Genomic DNA, 21,095 nt, shown 5'->3' on the forward strand with positions numbered 1-21,095 from the left:
AGGGAATAGGTGAGGAAGACTGGACACTCTCGCTCGCCTTGCTAGCAGAACTAGCAGAAGTGAGTCACAGGCAGCCATCAATCTGCGGTGACGGCTGCAACACGAGTCTAGGAAAGCATTATCGTCTGGAGAAACGCTTTCCCGAGGAGGGTTAGGAAATTCTCGCATGGCAGGCGAAACATTTGCCGCCACCAAGACTGGTCGGTCATGCAAATGTGACTGTCGTCTGGGTGGGGTTGAACGTGCAGCTGACTGGAGAGGGCCAGTGCCGTCCTCCAACACATCCAAGTCCTCGTCAAGGCCGAAACCTCTCAAAAGGACCGCATGGGGAGCCCCCTACCAGTCTCATTGCGTGCACGGTCCCGCGGGACCATCACGTCAACCCTGGGAACCAAGCAATCACCGCAAGAGCGATCACTGGCAAAGAGTGAGTCACTTAAGTGACTCCCTCCTTTCTTCCACTCCATGCCCGAGTCAATGGTAAGCAGACTCAGCGTCACCAACTTTGGATGCACGCGAATCTTAAGATTTACGTGCACTTGGGGAAACTCACGAACGAGCGCCCAACACGGAATTAGTCTTAGGGGCAGAACCTGTAGGACTAGCAGCAGCAGTGCGAATCAAAGTTTGCGCTTCTACGGCTCCCAACACGCTAAGCCCTGGGGACGGCGTGAGGGTTCCTGTTTCCGAAGTAACGGGCAAGCAAGTGGAAGACCCAAATGCCTCCTCGGTTTGAGGCGGCAGAACCTTAGAAGTCCCATGACGAGACTTCTAAGGGGGGGATACTACCCTCTCCTTCTTCAGCAAGTTGCCTTAGAAGTTGAAGGGGTGGAGGCTGATTAAAAATATCATGATTCCGAAGAGAAAGATGACTACACTTGACAAGCTCTCTTCCTCCTCGACTTGTCCAAATTCGGCAAGACTTCTTTCTTCTACAGGAAGAGGTACATTTACCAGCAGGAATAGAATTAATAATCACAGGGCAGCGACAAAGGCTTTGTCCAGTGACGAAACTCCAGGATAGCAGCGGCAAATGAATATGATTTCCAGCAGGGGAACAGTACACACACTAGAGGACCAATATCACAGCATGCTACAAGTCACAGGCACAATTCCATGGTTAGGATAGTCAACACGAAGAGATATTCAACCATCTACTACTGTAATCAACTATCACCACTGTTAGCCTGCAAAAGAAAAAAAATTTGAATTAAAAAAATAAGGATACTCCTCTTGCATCCCTGGGCACCACCCTCTGAAATGAGAGGAGAGCCCTCAAACACCAACACCACACACCCCCTCTTCTATCTTTGCCCGACAGCTAGCAAAAGGGCAAAGGAGAAGAGAAAATACCAGAAGAAACAAAAGACAAACCTCCGAAGTGCCCTCGGTAATTTCAAGTGTAAGAGTAAATTTCGGATGAATACGCCTTGTCCTAAAGGGCGGAAATATGTAATACAGGGGTACCTCAGGATATGAAATTAATCCGTTCCGAGGCAGCCTTCGTAACCTGAGCTTTTTGTATCTTAAACCACATTTTACATGTAAATTGCCTAATTCGTTCCAAGCCCTACAAAAACACCCCAGTAAATTTTATAATAAAGCTAAATTGACCAATAAACAATGAAATACAACAGTTTGGACCATTCAATACCTAACTTAATACGTATTACTAATATGTGCTACATAGTACCTGTAAATAAAGTGTATTAGTGCACAAGGTGTACAAGAAATACTGTACATACATACGTACGTAAGTAGCAAAATGTGGAACCTTACCTTTCGAGTGAGGCTATCTACGAACGTGGCGACAAAGGAGGAGGACAAACAGCAGAAAACTTGTACGTACACTTACGAAACACATTAAAAAATGTCAGGAAACATTAAGACTAAACTTTACGAAACACATTAACAAATGGCACAAAACCTTAACACTTAATTTTACAAAAAACTTAAAATTAAATTTCTTCTTTTTTTCTTTTTTGATTTTTACATTTTTTTTACTTTTTTATACTTTACGTTTTTTTTTTTTTTTTTTTTTTTTTTTTTTTTTTTTTTTTTACAAAATTTTAATTTCTTCACCACTTTCAACTTTCTGTTTTTTCGTAGTATCACTTGGATCTTCCTGTTTGCTTACTCCTACTAAAGGCCTCTTTAAAAAATAACTATCCAAGGAAGATTGCTTCTGCCTGCTTTTCACAATGTTCCTGAAACGACTCGGGCAGACGTCATCGAACTGCGCAAGCATATGACCTGTGTAAGCCTTTTTGGGGTGTGTCTTTTCTACAAATGATTGCACCTTATGAAAAGCAGCTAGAGCATCCTTAATTTCTGCCATTGTCATAGGGTCGTCCTCCTCCTCCTCGCCGCTGCTAGAGAACTCTTCTTGAACGACGTTATGTTGCATGGCCTCCAACTCCTTCAGGTCATCCGTCATAAGCTCCTCTTGGTGCTCCTCGAGAAGGTCATTGATGTTGTCCTCGTCGACAACCAGCCCCATGGCCTTGCCAAGATCAACGATTTCGTCAAGATCTGGTTGCGAAACAGTTTCAGGATCGTCAACTGTTTCTGAATCTGCACCAGCTTCGCCCACATAGAATCCCTTGAAGTCTCAGGCGGATACGGCATAAGGCCAGAGTTTCCTCCACGAGGAATGCAAGGTTCCCCTCAAAACCTCCAGCCAAGCTTGATCAATGAGACGGATGCATATTATAATATCAAAATGCTCCTTCCAAAATTCACGCAAGGTGAGGTTTGTGGTATCTGTGATGTCGAAACATCTCTTGAAAAGATGTTTCGTATACAGCTTCTTGAAGTTCGATATCACTTGCTGCTCCATGGGCTCCAGGAGAGGGGTGGTGTCAGGCGGAAGATAAAGAACCTTGATAAACAAATACTCCGCTAGGATATCTTCCTCGAGGCCAGGAGGGTGAGTAGGGGCATTGTCCAGCAACAGCAGACATTTCAGAGGGAGGCGCTTCTCTTCCAAGAATTTCTTCACTGTCAGGCCAAAACACAGATTTACCCACTCGGTGAACAAAAGTCTCGTTATCCAGGCTTTTGCATTAGCCCTCCACATCACTGGAAACTTCTTCTTTAGCGCTTTGTGGGCCTTGAAGGCTCGAGGAGTCTCCGAATGATACACAAGTAGGGGCTTCACCTTGCAATCCCCACTGGCGTTCGAACAAAGTGCGAGCGTAAGCCTGTCTTTCATAGGCTTATGCCTAGGTAGCTTCTTCTCTTCCTGCGTGATGTACGTCCAACGAGGAATTTTTTTCCAAAAAAGGCCAGTCTCATCACAGTTGAAGACTTGCTGAGAGCTGTAGCCTTCGTTGATCGTCATCTCGTCGAACGTCTTAATAAAGGCTTCGGCCGCTTTTGTGTCCGAGCTGGCCGCCTCCCCATGCCCCACCACCGAATGAATGCCAGTCCGTTTCCGGAATTTTTCAAACCACCCATGAGAAGCCTTGAAGTCTGCGGTTGGTGTAGATGTCCCTTCTCCACCGTCGTCTTCAGCCTGGGCAATCAAATCGCCGAAAATAGCTCTGGCCTTCTGGCAGATTGCCGTCTCGGTTATCGTATCGCCAGTGATTTCTTTTTGTCTTTTATCCAGACAAGAAGCAGCCTCTCCATCTCGTTGTGCACGTGGCTCCTCTTGTTGGACAAAATAGTCACGCCCTTGGAAAGTGTAGCTGCTTTGATGGCTTCCTTCTGCATAAGGATGGTGCCTATCGTTGACGGATTTCGGCCATATTCCTTAGCGATCACACTCAACCCCATGCCAGCTTCATACTTCTTCATCTTCGTCTCCATAGAAAGCATTCTCTTCTTTCCGTGAACTTCAGCAACTTTCTTGGGACATATGACTACATATACTGTACGTAATTAAGTTATGTAGTATACTAAAGTTCTCACACAACACGATAAAGTAGTACAGCAAAATCACTAACACGAATTTACGTTAATAAATGAAATCGTATATGGGAACGAACGAATTCCGCATGCGTACACAAACGCTGGTGCGAAGCAGTGGGCGAAGGATGCCTGTATGTAGAACACGATGGGAGAGATGCTGACCAATAGGAGAGCAAGATTTTATGGTGGTGACTATAGTTGGTTCACCTAAGGTAGATTCTTGAGTGAGCCCTATGCCTGCGAGACGTTTGTTTGGAGGCCGCTGATTGGCTGGGAGCTGCCTAGCTCCCATAACCAGCCAATCAGCGGTCGCCAAACAAACGTCTTGTAAGCATAGGGCCCATCCAAGAATCTACCTTAAGTGAACCAGCTATAGCATAAGGAACCAATGAGAGAGCAGGAGGATGGTGGCGAGTCTACTCAGTTAGCGGCTCGCGAGTTTTAAAATTGTTATCGGTGGTCCGGGTGAATCTCGGGACTTTACAGCAACAACCTTTCGTAACCTGAATTTTTTTCGTTGTAGAGCCAAAAAAATCTTCGTATTTGCTTTCGTAACTTAAATTTTTCGTAAGCTGGGACTTTCGTATGTCGAGGTACCACTGTATAAGGGTGTTGGCACACCCTTGCCGCCAACCTTTAACACAAAGCAGAAAGGTGGCTAGCAAGGCTATCACAAAAAGTGGGTTTGCATTATTAAAGTCAATCAATTACATTAACATCAAACACAGTAATATACATATTCATTCAAAATGAAAGTTTTTATTGTAAAACTAATATTGTAATACCTACCTGAACACCTGAACTAGCCCTGGTCACTTACCAGCCCGAACCATCATTTATTAAAAATTTACCAAATCTTTGGTTAAAATAAACGATCAGTGTTGCCAATCTCCTGGCAAACACCCTCGTTACCTAGTTACCAGCCCACCGCTAGTAGCCCTGCCTCACGGGCCGGTCACACCTGCCCTCTCACGTCAATCATAACTCAATAACTCTGTATGAGAGGGGAGGGGGAGGGTGGGAATCATTCAGGTGTTCAGGTAGGTATTACAATATTATTTTTAAGTTTTACAATAAAAACTTCATATTGCAATACACCCCCTGAACACCTGAACTAGCCCGATTAACACATTAATTTGGAGGTGGGGAATCAAATCTGCCCGGCCCTTCACTGTACTATTGTCAGTCAATATAATTGAGTACGCGAGTCAGTCTCAAGTTCATTTGTCACTCGTCCAAGCTAATCTCCCATGTGTGGCCTTCTAGGCCTGTCATATGTGGAGGGAAAAACTCCCTGCACCTCTACTCTAAGGTCAAAATCATTGGCAGTGCGGAAGGGATACAAACCTGTTTCCTCTCAGCTGGCTATGTGCCTCACCTGAGTAGAGGAAAAACTGAAGACCTCCCATGTGGCTCTCGGCCTCTCATGTATGGAGGGAATCTGAAGACCTCCCATGTGGCTCTCGGCCTCTCATGTATGGAGGGAATCTGAAGACCTCCCATGTGGCTCTCGGCCTCTCATGTATGGAGGTTAACTGAAGACCTCCCATGTGGCCTTAGGCCTCTCATGTACGGAGGAGACAACCATGTCCATCGGTGCGTCTGCGACGGTGTCGTCGATCGTAGTGATGTCCTCTTGTAGTGTTGTACCTGCCTGTCTGTACTCTGCCTGGTTGGCACTTGAAAGAATACCCTCACCCTCAGATAGACCTAGACATGTTCTTTCCTATCTGTCCTAATACTTAAAATCCTCTTGTGATATATCATATCATGAATACCTTATACATATTCCTAATATAGTCGCTCAACTACTCTAATCCTAACTCAGACAGCAAGATTGTTGGGTTTAAAAATAGAATTTTGGCCAAAGGCCGAGTATTGGGAACTATGAGGTCAGTCAGCGCTGAAGGGAAATTGAAAAAAGTTGAAAAGGTGTGAAAGGAAGAAAAACCTCTGTTGCACAATGAGTCCAGTGTTAGGAGAGCGTGGAAAATAGGATGAGAGAATATGAAATCAGAAAAGTGAGAGAGAGAGAGAGAGAGAAACACAATCGTCTAGGATAAAGAGAGAATATAAAATCAGGGAAAAGAGAGAGAGATAAAATCAGGGAAGAGAGAGAGAGAGAGAGAGAGAGAGAGAGATTACGATCGTCTAATATCTCCATCTCCGCAAATTGCAGCAAGTTAAAAGGGTATTATCTTAACGATAATACTCGTATAAACTCCGTACAGCTTATGAACAAACGAACGAGAACTTGTTGCTAATGCGATCGACTCCTATAAACAACATCACTTTATTGTATTGATCAGCGTGTGACAGCAATCGAATCCGATAGCAACATCCGTTATTGTATTCATCCGCGTGGGACGGTAATTACTGTATTCATGTTATAAATGCAGCTGAAGCTAATAAGGCAAAATTACGTTCATCAGCAACCTGGACAGAAGTCCCGAGCTTTTGTATGAATTCCAACGCAGCCGTGGTAAAAGAAACTAATAGCATGAAAGGAGCTCATTACTGTGTTTTCACACAGCAAAGGATTAATAACATATATAAAGTGTAAGGTTCGTAATACCTATGAAAACGAGTGAAAAACGAACGGAATCCTAAATTTAACGCCATCTAACCCGAGGGAAAAACTAGTTTCCAATGAGACGTATCAGTCAAATTTTGGTCTTAAATTACATCGTAAGACGAACAGTATGACTTCGTTACATAAGTTAAGTATCCAGATATTCATTAATATGCTAACTAAGGACAAAAACATTAGCCGAGACCAAGTGATATGGTTGAATCTGAAGCCAAGGAGAAAAAAAAAATAAGACTAGCCGGCATCGTTGTCTGTCTAAACCACACCTCCTTACAATAGTGCTGTTTGACGACAAGCTAGTGTAATTGTAATTTAATTGAAAAGTAATAAAATAATATTTAAAGGTAATTAACTTTATTAGGCCTAATATTAATTTCAGTTGTCATTGTAATTTGATAATACGACTGGTAATACTTTGTAACTGTAATTGACATAAGCTCAATGTAAATACTGACGGCAATAGTCTGTTAGACGTATGAAGACGTCATACATATTCAAATTCCTATATCTGACATCTGATTATATGCCCCAAGATAGATACCTCATTGACTATATTAAATGTCAACATAGTGAAGACACGTCTCCTTTAAGGACGTTTGTACAAACTTGGCATAAGTGAGAGTGTTGTTACGTTAGTCATTTTAGTCAATCAGGAGAGAATGAGATGGATACGGCGACGCAAACCCGTATTCGTCATCCGCTGATTCCAGCGTGAATGACTGCCGAGTTTAGTGTTTATACTACGCCAATATGATGATACACATAATACAATTATAATGCTTTAGTCGGACAGAATCCGATCTTCATTCTGTTCGATTACATTCATATTAATTATCCTCAGATCGGATTCTCGTTCGTTTTCAATTACACCTGATTGAATTATCCGAAGTCAAGAAGCTTAAGCCTACAGCGTTAGCCAATATAAAATAACTACCGATATGTTGTACATCGAATACTTTAGGTTAGGCTAGGCTACTGAATATGCATACGATATATCATCGTGAACACTAGGCTAACCGTAGTTAATTTTATTCGATTTCTCTTCATACTGAATATCGTAAGTCAATCTGCATTGAACGGAGAATTAGTCGATATTAACAATTATCGTATCGTATACGTAGAGGAAAGTAACCTTAAAGACGAAGGAGCATATCTGAAAGACCAACCCTGGCCTAAAAGCTTCTGATGCAAGGAACTCGAAGCAGGAAAAAGCCTAAAGATGCTCTAAGGACATGTGCCTCTAAAAACTACTACTTTTAATAGAAAACCGACCCGAAGAAGCCTGCACTTCTCTTCCTAAACTAAACACTATGTTTATGTTTAGTTTTTATCATCCTGAGAACTTACACATCGAGGGAAGGGGAATCTGCTGCCAACACTGCCTGCTCCGCGCCAGGGGGGACGGCGGATCCTGCCCTCTGGGCTTGCGGATCCCCCATAACCCCCAGCACCGGTTAGGGCTGATTCTGGAACAGGCAGGGGAGCTGGAAAAGAACGATTAGTAATTTCAGTATCCCTATTGCTCGATTATCCTGACATAATCTTAATAAAATCTTCGGTAACAGAGATGTCATCGAGGGAAGGGGGAATCTGCTGCCAACAACTGCCGCTCCGCGCCAGGGGGGACGGCGGATCCTGCCCTCTGGGCTTGCGGATCCCCATAACCCCCAGCACCGGTTAGGGCTGATTCTGGAACAGGCAGGGGAGCTGGAAAAGAACGATTAGTAATTTTAGTATCCCTATTGCTCGATCTATCCTCACATAATCTTGACATAAAATCGGTAACAGAGATGTCATACTCGATGTCAGCGTACTCTCAAGTCTCTTAAAGAGCACTGTCTCTAAGTCTTTATCTTGTCTACGTTAGTCTCTTTCTGCTACAGTTACTTCTTAATACGAGACCTTTCCTATGTTTGAAATACCCTAACATCTGGTCCAAAGACCACTCCTGACATTCCAAACATCTGGTCTTTACATTATATTGGACAGGCCTACAATTTACGCATAAGGAATGACTATCGGGGGTGTCATAGGGTACTCATCCTTTTCTTGCATTGTTGGCAAAGACGATACGTTGTTGTACTCCGCTCGTCGTTTTCTGTGATGTCGTGGCCGAGGATGCAGTAGTCGTTGTCGTAGCCTGTGTGTTTCTTCCTTTTCTTTGCAGAATCAATGTCTAATGACAAGGTATTAAGAGCAATCCAACCGTAATCCAAAGGGATGCGTAATTCGTCACAACCAAAATCAATCAAATCAAAGGTGCAAATGAAGGCCGGGCAAGACCAAAAAGGAGTTCGCTGTGGATACATCTGTACTCCACCGCGAACGATAAGTGATTGACGTGAGAGGGCAGGTGTGACCGGCCCGTGAGGCAGGGCTACTAGCGGTGGGGGGCTGGTAACTAGGTAACGAGGGTGTTTGCCAGGAGATTGGCAACACTGATCGTTTATTTTAACCAAAGATTTGGTAAATTTTTAATAAATGATGGTTCGGGCTGGTAAGTGACCAGGGCTAGTTCAGGTGTTCAGGGGGTGATTGCAATATAACAAATTAAAGATCCCACCGGGAAAATTGTAATTAACGGCTAGTCAGCAAGAGCTCACACACATACGTCTTCATTGGAAGACGGCCGAAAGTAAAGTGCAGTGTTTATATCAGGGCAGGTGGGCCTACCCGCCTACCAGACAGTAGTACTTACTGCCTAACCACCCTGTTCAAGAATATAATAGTCGTATTCCAGCCTACGCTGATGGTAATTCCCTATGTAAAGGACTGAGGGTTTGTATATCGTGTAGGAACAATTATCAAGACCTACTCAGAAGACTTTCTCAAACTGTATCACTTAAAAGAGAGTAACTTACTTTCAGTGCTCGTCTCAAGAGAAATGCCTCGAGAGCATGGTTTGATCGCCTAACTAGGGTGGGAACCTCCATCATGCCCCTCGAGCATTCTTCGTATCGACCTAACGCACCTAAACATACTGGAGAGATTAAGAGATATAGTGCTATTAATTTATTTTGCCTTATAAGAATACATCTAAGTATTATAACAAGGGACACAGGAGCACACATACATACATAGTGGTACAAGTAGTCAAAGTTGGGATAAACAATTTATATGTGGATATAAGTTTGTCTAGAAACTAAAATAATTTTGATTATACAAATACATTTTCTTGTATACATTCACAGAACTGGTACACGAGGAAATGTTAATACTGTATCTTATGTGGAAGGGAGGAAAAAACAACTTTTTTTTTTTTTTTTTAATTTGAATCACCAGTATTTCAGCCAGATTCCAACATTACCTTCAGAGGAATCTTTTGCTGGTGGCTACTAGGACATAAAAGGGATTTTGACAAAAGGAAAAATCTATTTCTGGGCGATTGGCTCGTGTCGCCAGCGAAATATCCTTTAATCTATTATTTCTAGGGTAAATGTACTAACACATACCAGAGAATAAATAAAATAAAGAAAAAGGTCAGTATAACTGACTCGACTCACCCTCCAAGAGGGTGTCGGTATGAACACTAGGCGTGAGACACTACCACGAGCCAAATACCAATAGAAATCTCCCACAACAAAAACCTCCATGAGGAGAGCCGACCCACAGAGTGAGCAGCTCGTACTACTACTACTCCATCCCATGCTGCCGACTGCTGCGCCTCTGGTGGCCATCCTGAAAGTTAGCAGACAATCTTGGGCGAAGGGATGGGTAGGGTGGGATTTCGCTGGCGACACGAGCCAAATCGCCCAGAAAATAGATTTTTCCTTACGTCAAAATCCCTTTTCTGGGCTCAGCTCGTGTCGCTGCGCGAAATCGTACCAGAGAAATAGCACAAGATTGTAAACAAAAGTAATAAAAACAAATCAGAATAGGTCTCAAATAAAAATAAAGTAAATATAAAAAGAATATAATTGCTAAAAAGATACAAATACACAGTGATACAAAATAAAAATATGCTTAAATTACCCTTAATTCTAAACATGTTCTTAACATAAGGTAATTTCTGGGCTCAGCTCGTGTCGGCCTATGAAAGTAATCCTTAACATCATTCTTTCTAGGTAAAATTAGCCTAAAATTACCAGAGAAAAACAAAATTAAGAAAATGTCAGTAAAAACTGACTCGCTCACTCTTAAAAAGAAGTGTCGGTATGATATAGGGGCGAGTGTGGAACACTACCACGAGACAAACACCAATTAGAACTTCCCTATCAGAATCCCCCCAAGAGAGAGCCGATACCAACGGGCGATGCAGCCTCTACTACTACTACTAGAGGACGCGGACGGAGCAGCGCCCCTAGCGGTCATCCTTAATTTTTAGCACCAGCGACAAGTCGCCATTTTCTTGTGCTCGTGTTTTTCTTGGGATTATCCGCTTCGGAATCATGGAACGCTCTGCTATCGCCACGGCTAAGTTAAGTAACTCATAAGTAACATTTACTGTAATTTTATCTTCCGGGTACCAGTATATTCCCTTTTTATAGGTCAAATACGGTTCCTCGGTTGTCTCGTGGCGGCCATGCCGCCTCGTAAGAATTCCCGGTCCTCCATACTGGGACTTCTTATGCTTATGGGCTTACTTTTTCACATTCATTGTTTACATCGTGTTTTAGCTAGTTCAGCCCTCCTACCATTCTCTTAGCTTGGTATTTAGGGCTATTATTATTATTATTTTCGGCCCAGCATCCCGGCTCTTGCTCTACATCGGCTATCGCTGGCTCCGAGTAGGCTTCTGTTTCTCGGAACAGTCTGCCTCCTCCTGGGCTTCTTTCTCTTTTACTAAAAGTGTCTCTTCCCCCTTTTTTCGATGTATGATTTATTTAGGGTGTAGGCTAGCCTAGGTGCTTGTTCCGCATGTTGGTACAGCTTGGTTCACGTGGCCCTACCACGGTTGTGTTGCTCGCGGCCTAGGCCACTTGCGGTCAGTGTACTATAGCACCTTACCCTGCCCCCTTCCCTCCCTCTCTGATGTAGGAAGGAGCTGGGGGACCCCTGGTTGTCATACAACCTCATCGCCTTCTCTCACACTCTCGGAGGTGACCGGGGGTTGCCGCCAGCAGGGGTATAGGGCGACCACTATGAGGTACCGGGTCTCCATACGGGTAGTTGGTGAGGTGGGGAGGAGTAGGCCATCCCTCCCCCCTTTCCTCGCTCCCGCCGTGTTTCGCCGGGACCTCCATCCCCCCCTCCCCATTACTCAGCCACCTCCCTTACGATACGAAAGGAGCCTTCCGTCGCAGCCGGGGCCCCTTTGGTTATAGGATATTGGCTCCGCTAGCGGGCAGGGTGGGTGCTATGGATGGTCGATTGCTTGCCTACTATCCTACCTTATCTCTCCCCCGCTACGGAAGGGAGCTACCCTTACCTACGCACTACTTCTATGTAGACGGGTGGAGAGAAGTTGTTTTAATGTTGTTATTTGGCTACTTTAAGGATATATACCTATTATAAAGATATTTTACAATGAATTGTGTATTATTATATTCATTTTATCAACCATCCCCGCCATTATCCGTCGTGGTTTCCATTACCACCACTCCTAGTTGGTTGATTCTTGTGCCTCCGCCATTGGCGGAGCCATAGCCTATCTTCCAACCTGGTTACCACACGTATTTTGGCGGGGCTCTGGTTTTATCTAACTTTATCGCTCCGGCACCAGCGGAGCATATGTAGGCTGTAAGTGTTTACTCTGTACTCATGTACGTTTTCACTTACAGGCTACAACTGCCAGGTCCTCGCCTGTAATGCGACGCTGTATGACCCCTGTGGGACATGACGAGTGCAGGTCTCACGCCCGTGTGCCACTTCGTACAACGAGCGATCGTCTGGCACCCCGAGGCCTGCGCTATATGCTACGACCTGGTCGCTCAGCTGGGGGATGGGGTAAGTCCATTATGAGGTTACTTATGAATTTACTAACAATTCTTTAGTTCGTAAGTTTGTTAACCCTGGCCACAATGGTAGCTAATCCAGCCTTTCTTTCAGGCTAGCGGTCGTGAGGGAAGTCGCCCTCGCCACCCTGAAAGCGTGGGTGGGCGGCTTTTGGGAAAAACGCAGCAAGGGCCAGCCCTACATATTAGATAGGAAGCTGGCCATCCAGATCTTCCCTGCGGGCAAGTCGACGGGCTACGTCGACCCCTTGTCCGCCGCCCCCGTGATAGCCGCCATCCAACAAGAACTCCAGCATTCGTTTGGGGTCGTAGCCTCCCAGGAGTCAGTTCCGGACGTCGCCGCCCTGGACCTGAATCTCGAGCCGATGGCGGTAGTAAATGAGGATTTGTTGGCTGAGGTAGGTTTGTCGGGCGCCCAAGGTCTTTCCTTGGGCGCTCCTGGATCTTCTCCTGTCCCTTCTTCTTCCGCCTGCTTTCCAAGGCTTTCCGGGATCCGAGATCCCTAGCCGCACTCCCTCTCTCTGTACCTCCTAAGGAGAAGGGAGAAAGAGAGAACCGAAGACCTTGTCTAAGACGACTTCTAGGAAGTCGTCTTCGTCTTCTCGGCCAGGAAGTCATCGACTTCATACGCCGACGCGTGAAGGCTAAGCCGAGCTCTTCCAGTCGAAGAGCTCCAGAAGCAAGGCTTCGAAGGAGAAGGCTCGCGCTACCTCCGAGTCGCTGCCTTCTCCCGCCTCCGCTGCCCCCTCTCCGGCTATGCCGGCAGGGGTGGCAAGCACCAGCTCCTGCGTTCCCTCTCCTGTCTCACAGGAATGATGGAGCAGGTAGGAGTGATGGTAGGTTCCCAAATTTCAGCTTGGGGAACACGTTTTGAGCAGTGTTCGCGCAATTGTCGAGCAGTCTGTCTCAAATGGACAGACGGTCCAGGAACTCTCTAAATAGAATGAGAGAGAATGATGGATCGGGTAGCTGGGCTATCTCAGGCTCCTCCCCCAGTCTCCCCTGCTTCTAGCACGGGGATTCTCCAACTTCCGCCTACGACTCCTTGCCAGCTTTCTCTAGGAGAATCCCATGGAGAGTAGCGGCCTACGCTCCTTTAAGGACGGGATGATTTCGATCCCGGAGTTTGGCACTCGAAGGATTGAGGACTTCGAGTTCTATCCTCCGGGTCTGTCACAGCCTTTCATCGGGTATGCTAGGCTGACGCCAACGGCTCTTACGAGAGAGGACAAGATCTCGAAGGAGTCAGTCCTCTACAGTAGAGATCACGCCCAACGGGAATGGGTTCACTGCCTGAGGACTGGGAGTGTACTAACACTAGACTCCAGGCCTATAAGAGCCCCTTCACTATTTTCGCGACGGAAGAGGAGGTCTCTCTTCCGTTCGCCACGAAATTGGTGGAGAAGGCTACTTCAGGCAGTCCTCAAGGATGAGCCCGTTCCACAGTTGAGAGAGTCGGAGTCTACTTCTCCACTCTTCCCCGCCTTCGGAGAGTTATGGGAAAACCTGCCAGCTACTTTCACGCTGGGTAAACTCAAGCCGGACTGCGCTATGGACCAGTTCGGTGAGAAGTTACCTAGGCTGCCGGATTCCCTAATCCAGGCAGAGTTCGATGCGCGAACTAGGTTTGGCAGGTCCCTTAACTCTCTTATCGTTACGGAAATGGCTGCTCTCATACGCTAACGAAACCGCTGTTCAAGATCTGGCGAAATCGCAGTTTCAGACGGTTCTGTTAGACGCTTTTGACTTCTTCCAAGCCAGGAGGAACTGTCGGAAGCATGTTCTTCAAGAGTGCACTATCAGGCACGAGCCTAATAGACTCTTGGCTGCGAGCATGTGGGGAGCGGATCTCTTCCCAGAGTCCGCAGTGAACGAAGTCCACCACGAAGCTGCTAGACTCAACCAGAGCCATTAGAGCTAGGTGGGGTATTTCCTCTAAGAGGAAACAGGAATCCGTTCCCACTGCTGGCAAGAAACCAAAGAAGGCTGGTAAGAGGTCCAGCCATATAAAAAACTCCAGCATCAGCAGCAGTTTGTGCAGGCAGTCCCAGTTTACCCAACAGGCCACAACCTGCTACATCTAAGCAAAACCCAGCCCTTTCCTCCTGGTGCCCAGCAATCGCAACCTTCGACGTCCTACGCTATCTCGCCTGCCTTTAACCTGCTATGAGGCTCAAGGCTACTCTCAAACCGAGGGTAGGGCGAGAGGTTACTTTCTCACCGTGGCGCAGGAAGGGGCCAACAAGAGTAAGCAGTTCAGAGGAGGGCGTGGTGGCCAACCCGCCCATCAGCAAATGAGGCTCCCCAGGTTAGGAGGAGGCTGTTCCTCTTCCAGCCACAGGTGGGGGATTCAGCAGTTGGGCACAGGAGCATAGTGTCCAAAGGATTAGGCTGGAGCGGTGGATCCAAGATCCTCCTCCAATCAAATCATTTCATCAGATACCGTCAAAGGAATTGATAGATTACGCGGAAGAACTCCTTCAGAAAGGAGCTATTGCGAGAGTCAAACATCTAAATTTTCAAGGGTCGCTTATTCAGCGTGCCAAAGAAAGGCTCAACAAAAAGAAGGGTAACTCTTAGACTTGTCAAAGCTAAACTCTTTCATTCGCTGCGACAAGTTCAAGAGCTTACCCTCTCGCAAGTAAGGACCTTACTTCCTTTTTTTTCCGCGTGGAGCCGTCACATGCTCCATCGATCTTACAGACGCATACTATCATATCCCTATATAGCCAGGCACTTCCGCCCATTCCTAGGATTCCAGGCTAGGGAAATCAAACATTCTCATTCAAAGTGATGCCCTTCGGTCTGAATGTAGCCCCCAGGTATTCACAAAAAAATAGCAGAAGTGGTGTACAACAATTGAGAGCTCAGGGAATCATGGTAGCGGCATACCTCGACGATTGGTTGATCTGGGCACCAAACAGTCGAGGAATGTCTCAAAGCTACCAAAAAGGTTAGTTCACTTTCTGGAACATCTGGGGTTCCAGATAAACAAAACGAAATCAGACTTATTATTCCGGAATCTCGTTTTCAGTGGCTAGGAAATCCAATGGGATTTGTCCTCCCACAATCTATCAATTCCCAGTGGTCAAACGGAAGGAAATAGCAAAATCGTGTCAGGCAATTTCTCAAATGCAAACAAACGTCAAGAAGAAACCAGGAGAGAATCCTAGGGTCTCTTCAGTTTGCTTCGGTAACAGATATCCTTCTGAAAGCAAGGCTGAAAGATATAAATCGAATTGGCGGTCAAAAGCAAACTCAAATCCCCATCGAGACAAGTTGTCAGTAATTCCGCAGATCCTCCGCAACAAAACTACGGCCTTGGTCAAAGTAAAGAACTTAGCCAAGAAAGTACCCTTCAATATCCCCTCCAGTGTTAACCATTCACACGGATGCATCCCTGTCCGGGTGGGGGGGATACTCTCAGTTCAAACAGGTTCAGGGGACTTGGTCAGTTCAATTTCGCCAGCTCACATAAACGTGTTGGAAGCAATGGCAGTATTTCTTACTCTGAAGAGACTGCTTCCCCGAAGAAGTCTCATCTAAGGCTAGTTTTGACAGTGCAGTGGTGGAGTTCATTGCATCAACAGAGGAGGGTCCAAATCCAAGCATGTGAACCATGTCATGATAGCCATCTTTGCATTAGCAAGCAAACACAAATGGCATCTGTCTGCCACTCACCTGGCAGGAGTAAGAAATGTGATAGCAGACGCCCTGTTCCCTCCGGTCAGTTCCTCTGGAATCAGAGTGGCTCTGGACGTCGGGGTCATTCCAGTGGGTAAGCCGGAGAGTCCCAGGTCTCCAAGTGGATTCTCTTCGCCTCACAAGCGAACCACAAGCTCCCTTGCTATGTGGCCCCCAACCTGGACCCTCTGGCTTATGCCACGGACCGCCCTGTCGGTTGGATTGGAATCAGTGGAGGAGAATTTATGTTTTTCCTCCAGTGAATCTTCTCTTGAAAGTCCTAGACAAACTAAGGTCTTTCAAAGGGATAGTAGCTCTGATTGCACCGGACTGCCCAAGAGCAACTGGTATCCTCTTCTTTTGGAATTGGGTCTCCGACCTCAACGGATCCCCAATCCCAAACTTATCACAATCAGTACAAATGAGGGACTGTGTTCGCTTCCTCAGGAACTCTCCAGACCCTAACTTTATGGACTCATGAAGTTGCGGCTAATAAGATGCTGACATTGATCCACAGAATATTCTCTTCCTAGAATCAGATAAGAGAGGTCAACCATTAGACAATATGACTCAGCTGTTAAAAAATTAGCATCTTTCTTGAGAGAATCGAAAACACTACAACCATGACAGTTAATTTGGGCTATATCCTTTTTTCAGATCCTTATTTGAAAAAGGTTTAGCAGCTAGCACGATTACCACTCATACGTCGGCTTTGAAGAAAATCTTTCAAGTAGGTTTTTCAGATAGATTTGACTGAATCTTATTTTCAACATCTATCCCTAAAGCCTGTGCTAGACTTAGACCTTCTCAGAGGCCTACTACAGTTTCAGGTGGTTCTTAAATGATGTCCTCAAACTAGCTTCAGATACTGACAACTCCATCTTGTACATTCATAATGCTCCTGAGGAAGACATTATTCTTATTAAGCCTAGCCTCAGGAGCTAGAATTTCAGAACTGTCGGCTCTATCCAGGGATCGGGGTCATGTGGAATTCCTCCATCAGGAGAAGTTCTACTTGCTCCGGATCGTAGCTTTTTAGCCAAAAATGGAAGATCCTCTTGCAAGGTGGGCTCCTTGGAAGGTTATCCACTTCCACAGGATCCTTCCTCTCTGCCCAGTATCAACTCTTAGAGCCTTTCTATCTCGTACTTCTTCTAGATCCTCGGGTGCTCTCTTCATGAGAGAAAAAGGTGGTACTTTATCAGTTAAAGGCATTAGACAGCAAATCCTTTACTTCATTCAACAAGCCAACCCTGAGTCATTCCCAAAAAGCACATGATATCAGGGGAGTAGCCACCCTCAATTAATTATTTCCAACATATGAACTTTGAGGATCTTAGAAAGTATACTGGATGGAAATCCCCGGACAGTCTTTAAACGGCATTATTTAAAGTCTTGGAATCTTTAAAGTTTTTTCAGCAGTAGCAGCGGGAAAACATAGTTTCCCCTGATACTGCTTAGTAGTTGTACTTAGATCAGGTCTCCTTTCTACCTACTTCAAACCAACACGCCTCAAACCTATCGTCAGGCTACTCAACATCATAGCCTTAGCGTTGTGTCTTATAGTGGTTTGGTCCCTTATTTTTTTGACTAGGGATCAACCACCCTTGTACTGATATGTTACTTCAGTGTTCCACCCTTATTTTTATGCTAGGGTAGGCCACAATATGTTTGTATAAATTCTCCCCAATTGGGTTTGTGATGAGCTTCAGTCACAATGGGTTTGTTTATATACTTGAATTAATTGTGTTAATTGTATTAATGATGGACTTCAGTGTTACCTACCCTTAATTTATTTTATGCTCGGGTAGGACACATGTATGTATAGGAATTGTAATTATATATTCTAATTAAGTAAATCCAAAAAATTTCCTTATTTTACATGCATATTTATAATTTTTATTCTCTAACCATTTAAGTACTTTAAGTTTACTAACATTTCTGTATTGATTATTGTAATAAGTTAGTTTAAGTGCTTAATTTGTATGCTGTATTGATTTACTTATATTATATCCATCCATTTAATCTGTTTTTCATATTTCCTTTTCCATCTTGTCTGTTTCTCTGGTACTCTCATAGGCCGACACGAGCTGAGCCCAGAAAAGGATTTTGACGAAGGAAAAATCTATTTCTGGGTGATTGGCTCGTGTCGCCCTATGAAACCCATCCCTTTTTTATGGTTTGTTTTCCCCCCTTGCAGGACAAGATGTATTTTTATGTTTTATTAAGGATGACCGCCTAGGGGGCGCTGCTGTCCGTGGCGTCCTCTAGTAGTAGTAGTTTTAGAGGCTGCATCGCCGTTGGTATCGGCTCTCTCTTGGGGGGATTCTGATAGGGAAGTTCTAATTGGTGGGTTTGTCTGTGGTAGTGTTCCACACTCGCCCCCTATATCATACCGACACTTCTTTTTAAGAGTCGATTGTGGAGGCGAGTCAGTTTTACTGACATTTTCTTAATTTTGTTTTCTTCTGGTAATTTTAGGCTAATTTTACCTAGAAAGAATGATGTTAAGGATTACTTTCATAGGGCGACACGAGCCAATCACCCAGAAATAGATTTTTCCTTCGTCAAAATCCCTTTTACATATGTACAGAGGTAAATTGGCTTACATGTAACAAAATGGTATCTGTGTAAAGGCATGTATCAAAAATTATAATAGCAATTAAAACAATCAAATGAACAAATTAATCAAACAATGATAATATATAAGGAATGTATATGACTTAAATATACAAAACCCGTAACCATTATAAATGAGATGTATCCCCTAGCATAAAAATAAGGGGGGTAACATCATGAGATCAACTACCATAATCATTCTGTGAGTGTCCCTAGCAAAAAAAAAAATAAGGGGCACCACTACATCATCATAAAAGCAGCTAAGGCACAAGGTGAATGTAAATGAACACGGTAGGAATAGACGAACTGTTGGGTGAAGCAGGTAGAAAGGAGGACTGAATCTTCTACTACAAATTAACTAGATTCAGGGAAACTATGTTTCCCGCTGCTACTGCTGAAAAATTTCAGGCTTCCAAGGACTTAAGGTAATGACGTTTGAACACTGTCGGCGATTCCCATCCGGTATACTTTTTCAACTCATCGAAGTTCATGTGTTAGAAATAATTAACTTGAGGTGGCTACTGCACTGACATCATGTGCTTTTGGGAAAGGAGTCAGGATTGGCTTGTTTAATAAAGAAATACAGGATTTGTTGCCTGATGCCTTTAATGGATAAAGTCCACCTTTTTCCCTCTTAAAGAGGGGCCCCGATGAGATGAGGAGGTCCTGGATAGAAAGGATCGTAAGGTTGAAACTGGACAAAGGGATACATCTTGTGGAAGAGGAAGTACTTTCCAAGGTTCCCACCTCATCAAAGGATCTTCATTCTTTGCCAAAAGCTACGTTCCGGAGAAAGTAGGACTTCCCCTGTGGGAAGGAATTGAATAAGATCCGGATCTCTGGATAAAGCCGAACAGTTCTGAAAATTCTTGCTCCTGAAGGCCAGGCTAATAAAAATAGGGTTTTTCTTAGGAGCATCATAAACGAGCTGTGTCATTATCGGTTTCGGAAGCCAGTTTTAGAACATCGTTAAGAACCATGAAACTGACGTAGGCCTCACAGAAGGCCTAAGTCTAGCACATGCCTTAGGAATAGACGAGAAGTAGGTATCCGTCAAGCCTATGTTAAATCCATTGCAAATATCTTTTTCAAGGCTGACCTTGTTTGTCGTAATCGTGCTAGCTGCTAAACCTTTTTCAAATAAGGATCTGAAGAAGGATATAGCTGAATTAACTGTCATGATTCTGATATCTGACTCTCTCAGGAAGGTTGCTAACTTTTTGACAGCAGCATCATACTGCCTCAAAGTTGAATCCCTTTTATCGGATTCCAAGAAGAGAATATCCTGAGGGTCAATATTCGCATCTCTTTTTGCGCAAACTTCATGAAATCCACAAAGTTAGGGTTTGAGAATCCCTGAGGAAGCGAACACAGTCTTCGTTTTGTACTGACTGGGAGAGCTTGGGACTGGGGATCCGAAGAGGACGAAGGCCAGTTCAGAATTAGGGGATACCAATTGCTTCTTCGGCCAGTCTGGGGCTACTAGAGCCACTTGACCCTTGAATGTCCTGAGTTTGTTCAATACTTCATAAGGAGATTCACTGGAGAAGACGGTAAATCTTCTACCAGTTGTTCCAGTCCAAGAGCCAGGGCGTCCGTGGCGTAAGCCAGAGGGTCCAGGTTGGGGGCTACATAACACGGTAGTTTGTGGTTCGCTTGGGATGCGAAGAGATCCACCTGTAGCCCTGGGACTCTTTGAAGGATCCATTGGAACGAACTGTTGTCTAGTGACCATTAACCGACTCGGGTAGGGGTACTGATCGGGATAGGGCGTCTGCTATGACGTTCTCACTCCAGCTATGTGAGTGGAGGAAAGATGCCAACTGAACTTGTCTGCCAGGGAGAAGATGGCTACCATGGACGTGATTTAGATGACGTGACTTGGAGCCTCCTCTGTTTATACAATGTACTACCACTGCGCTGTCCAGGACTAGCTTTATGTGGGAGTACTTTAGGTGGGGGTGGGTAACTTTAGAGTCAAGAACACTGCCATTGCCTCCAGTACGTTTATATGGAACTGACGGAACTGGAGTGACCAAATCCCTTGAACCTTTTGACCTGGGAATACCCTCCCCAGCCGCTTAAGGACGCGTTCTGTGTGGATGGTGATCCCTGGTGGAGGGAAACTGAAGGGGTACTGAACACTGATAGATTCTTGACTTTTGCCCACGGCCGAAGCCGATTCTTTAGAATCAGAGGCACTGAGGATAGCTTGTCCCTGGACCTGACATTTGCTCGCGGAGCGCCAGATCCTGGTTGGTCTTTCAGTTTGGCTTTCATTAAGACGTTCGTTACTGATGCAAACTGGAGAGAGCCGAGGATCCTTTCCTGAGCTCTCCTTGATGTTAGTTTGTGACTTAGAAATTGCTTGGACTGACTTCGCTATTTCTTTC

General features: G+C 44.9%; 1 protein-coding gene across 2 annotated transcripts in view; it reads right to left on the minus strand.

Moving 5' to 3' along the window:
• Positions 1-21,095, minus strand: part of LOC135224501 (tetratricopeptide repeat protein 39C-like) — a 245,508-nt gene that overhangs the window by 92,883 nt on the left and 131,530 nt on the right. For both annotated transcript variants that reach the window (XM_064263519.1, XM_064263517.1), the window contains exon 8: positions 9,367-9,485. In XM_064263519.1, the coding sequence (XP_064119589.1) occupies positions 9,367-9,485 (119 nt within the window). The remainder of the gene's footprint in view (positions 1-9,366; positions 9,486-21,095) is intronic.

Source organism: Macrobrachium nipponense, chromosome 12 (genome assembly GCF_015104395.2).
Source record: "Macrobrachium nipponense isolate FS-2020 chromosome 12, ASM1510439v2, whole genome shotgun sequence".
Classification (NCBI taxonomy): Eukaryota; Metazoa; Arthropoda; class Malacostraca; order Decapoda; family Palaemonidae; genus Macrobrachium; species Macrobrachium nipponense.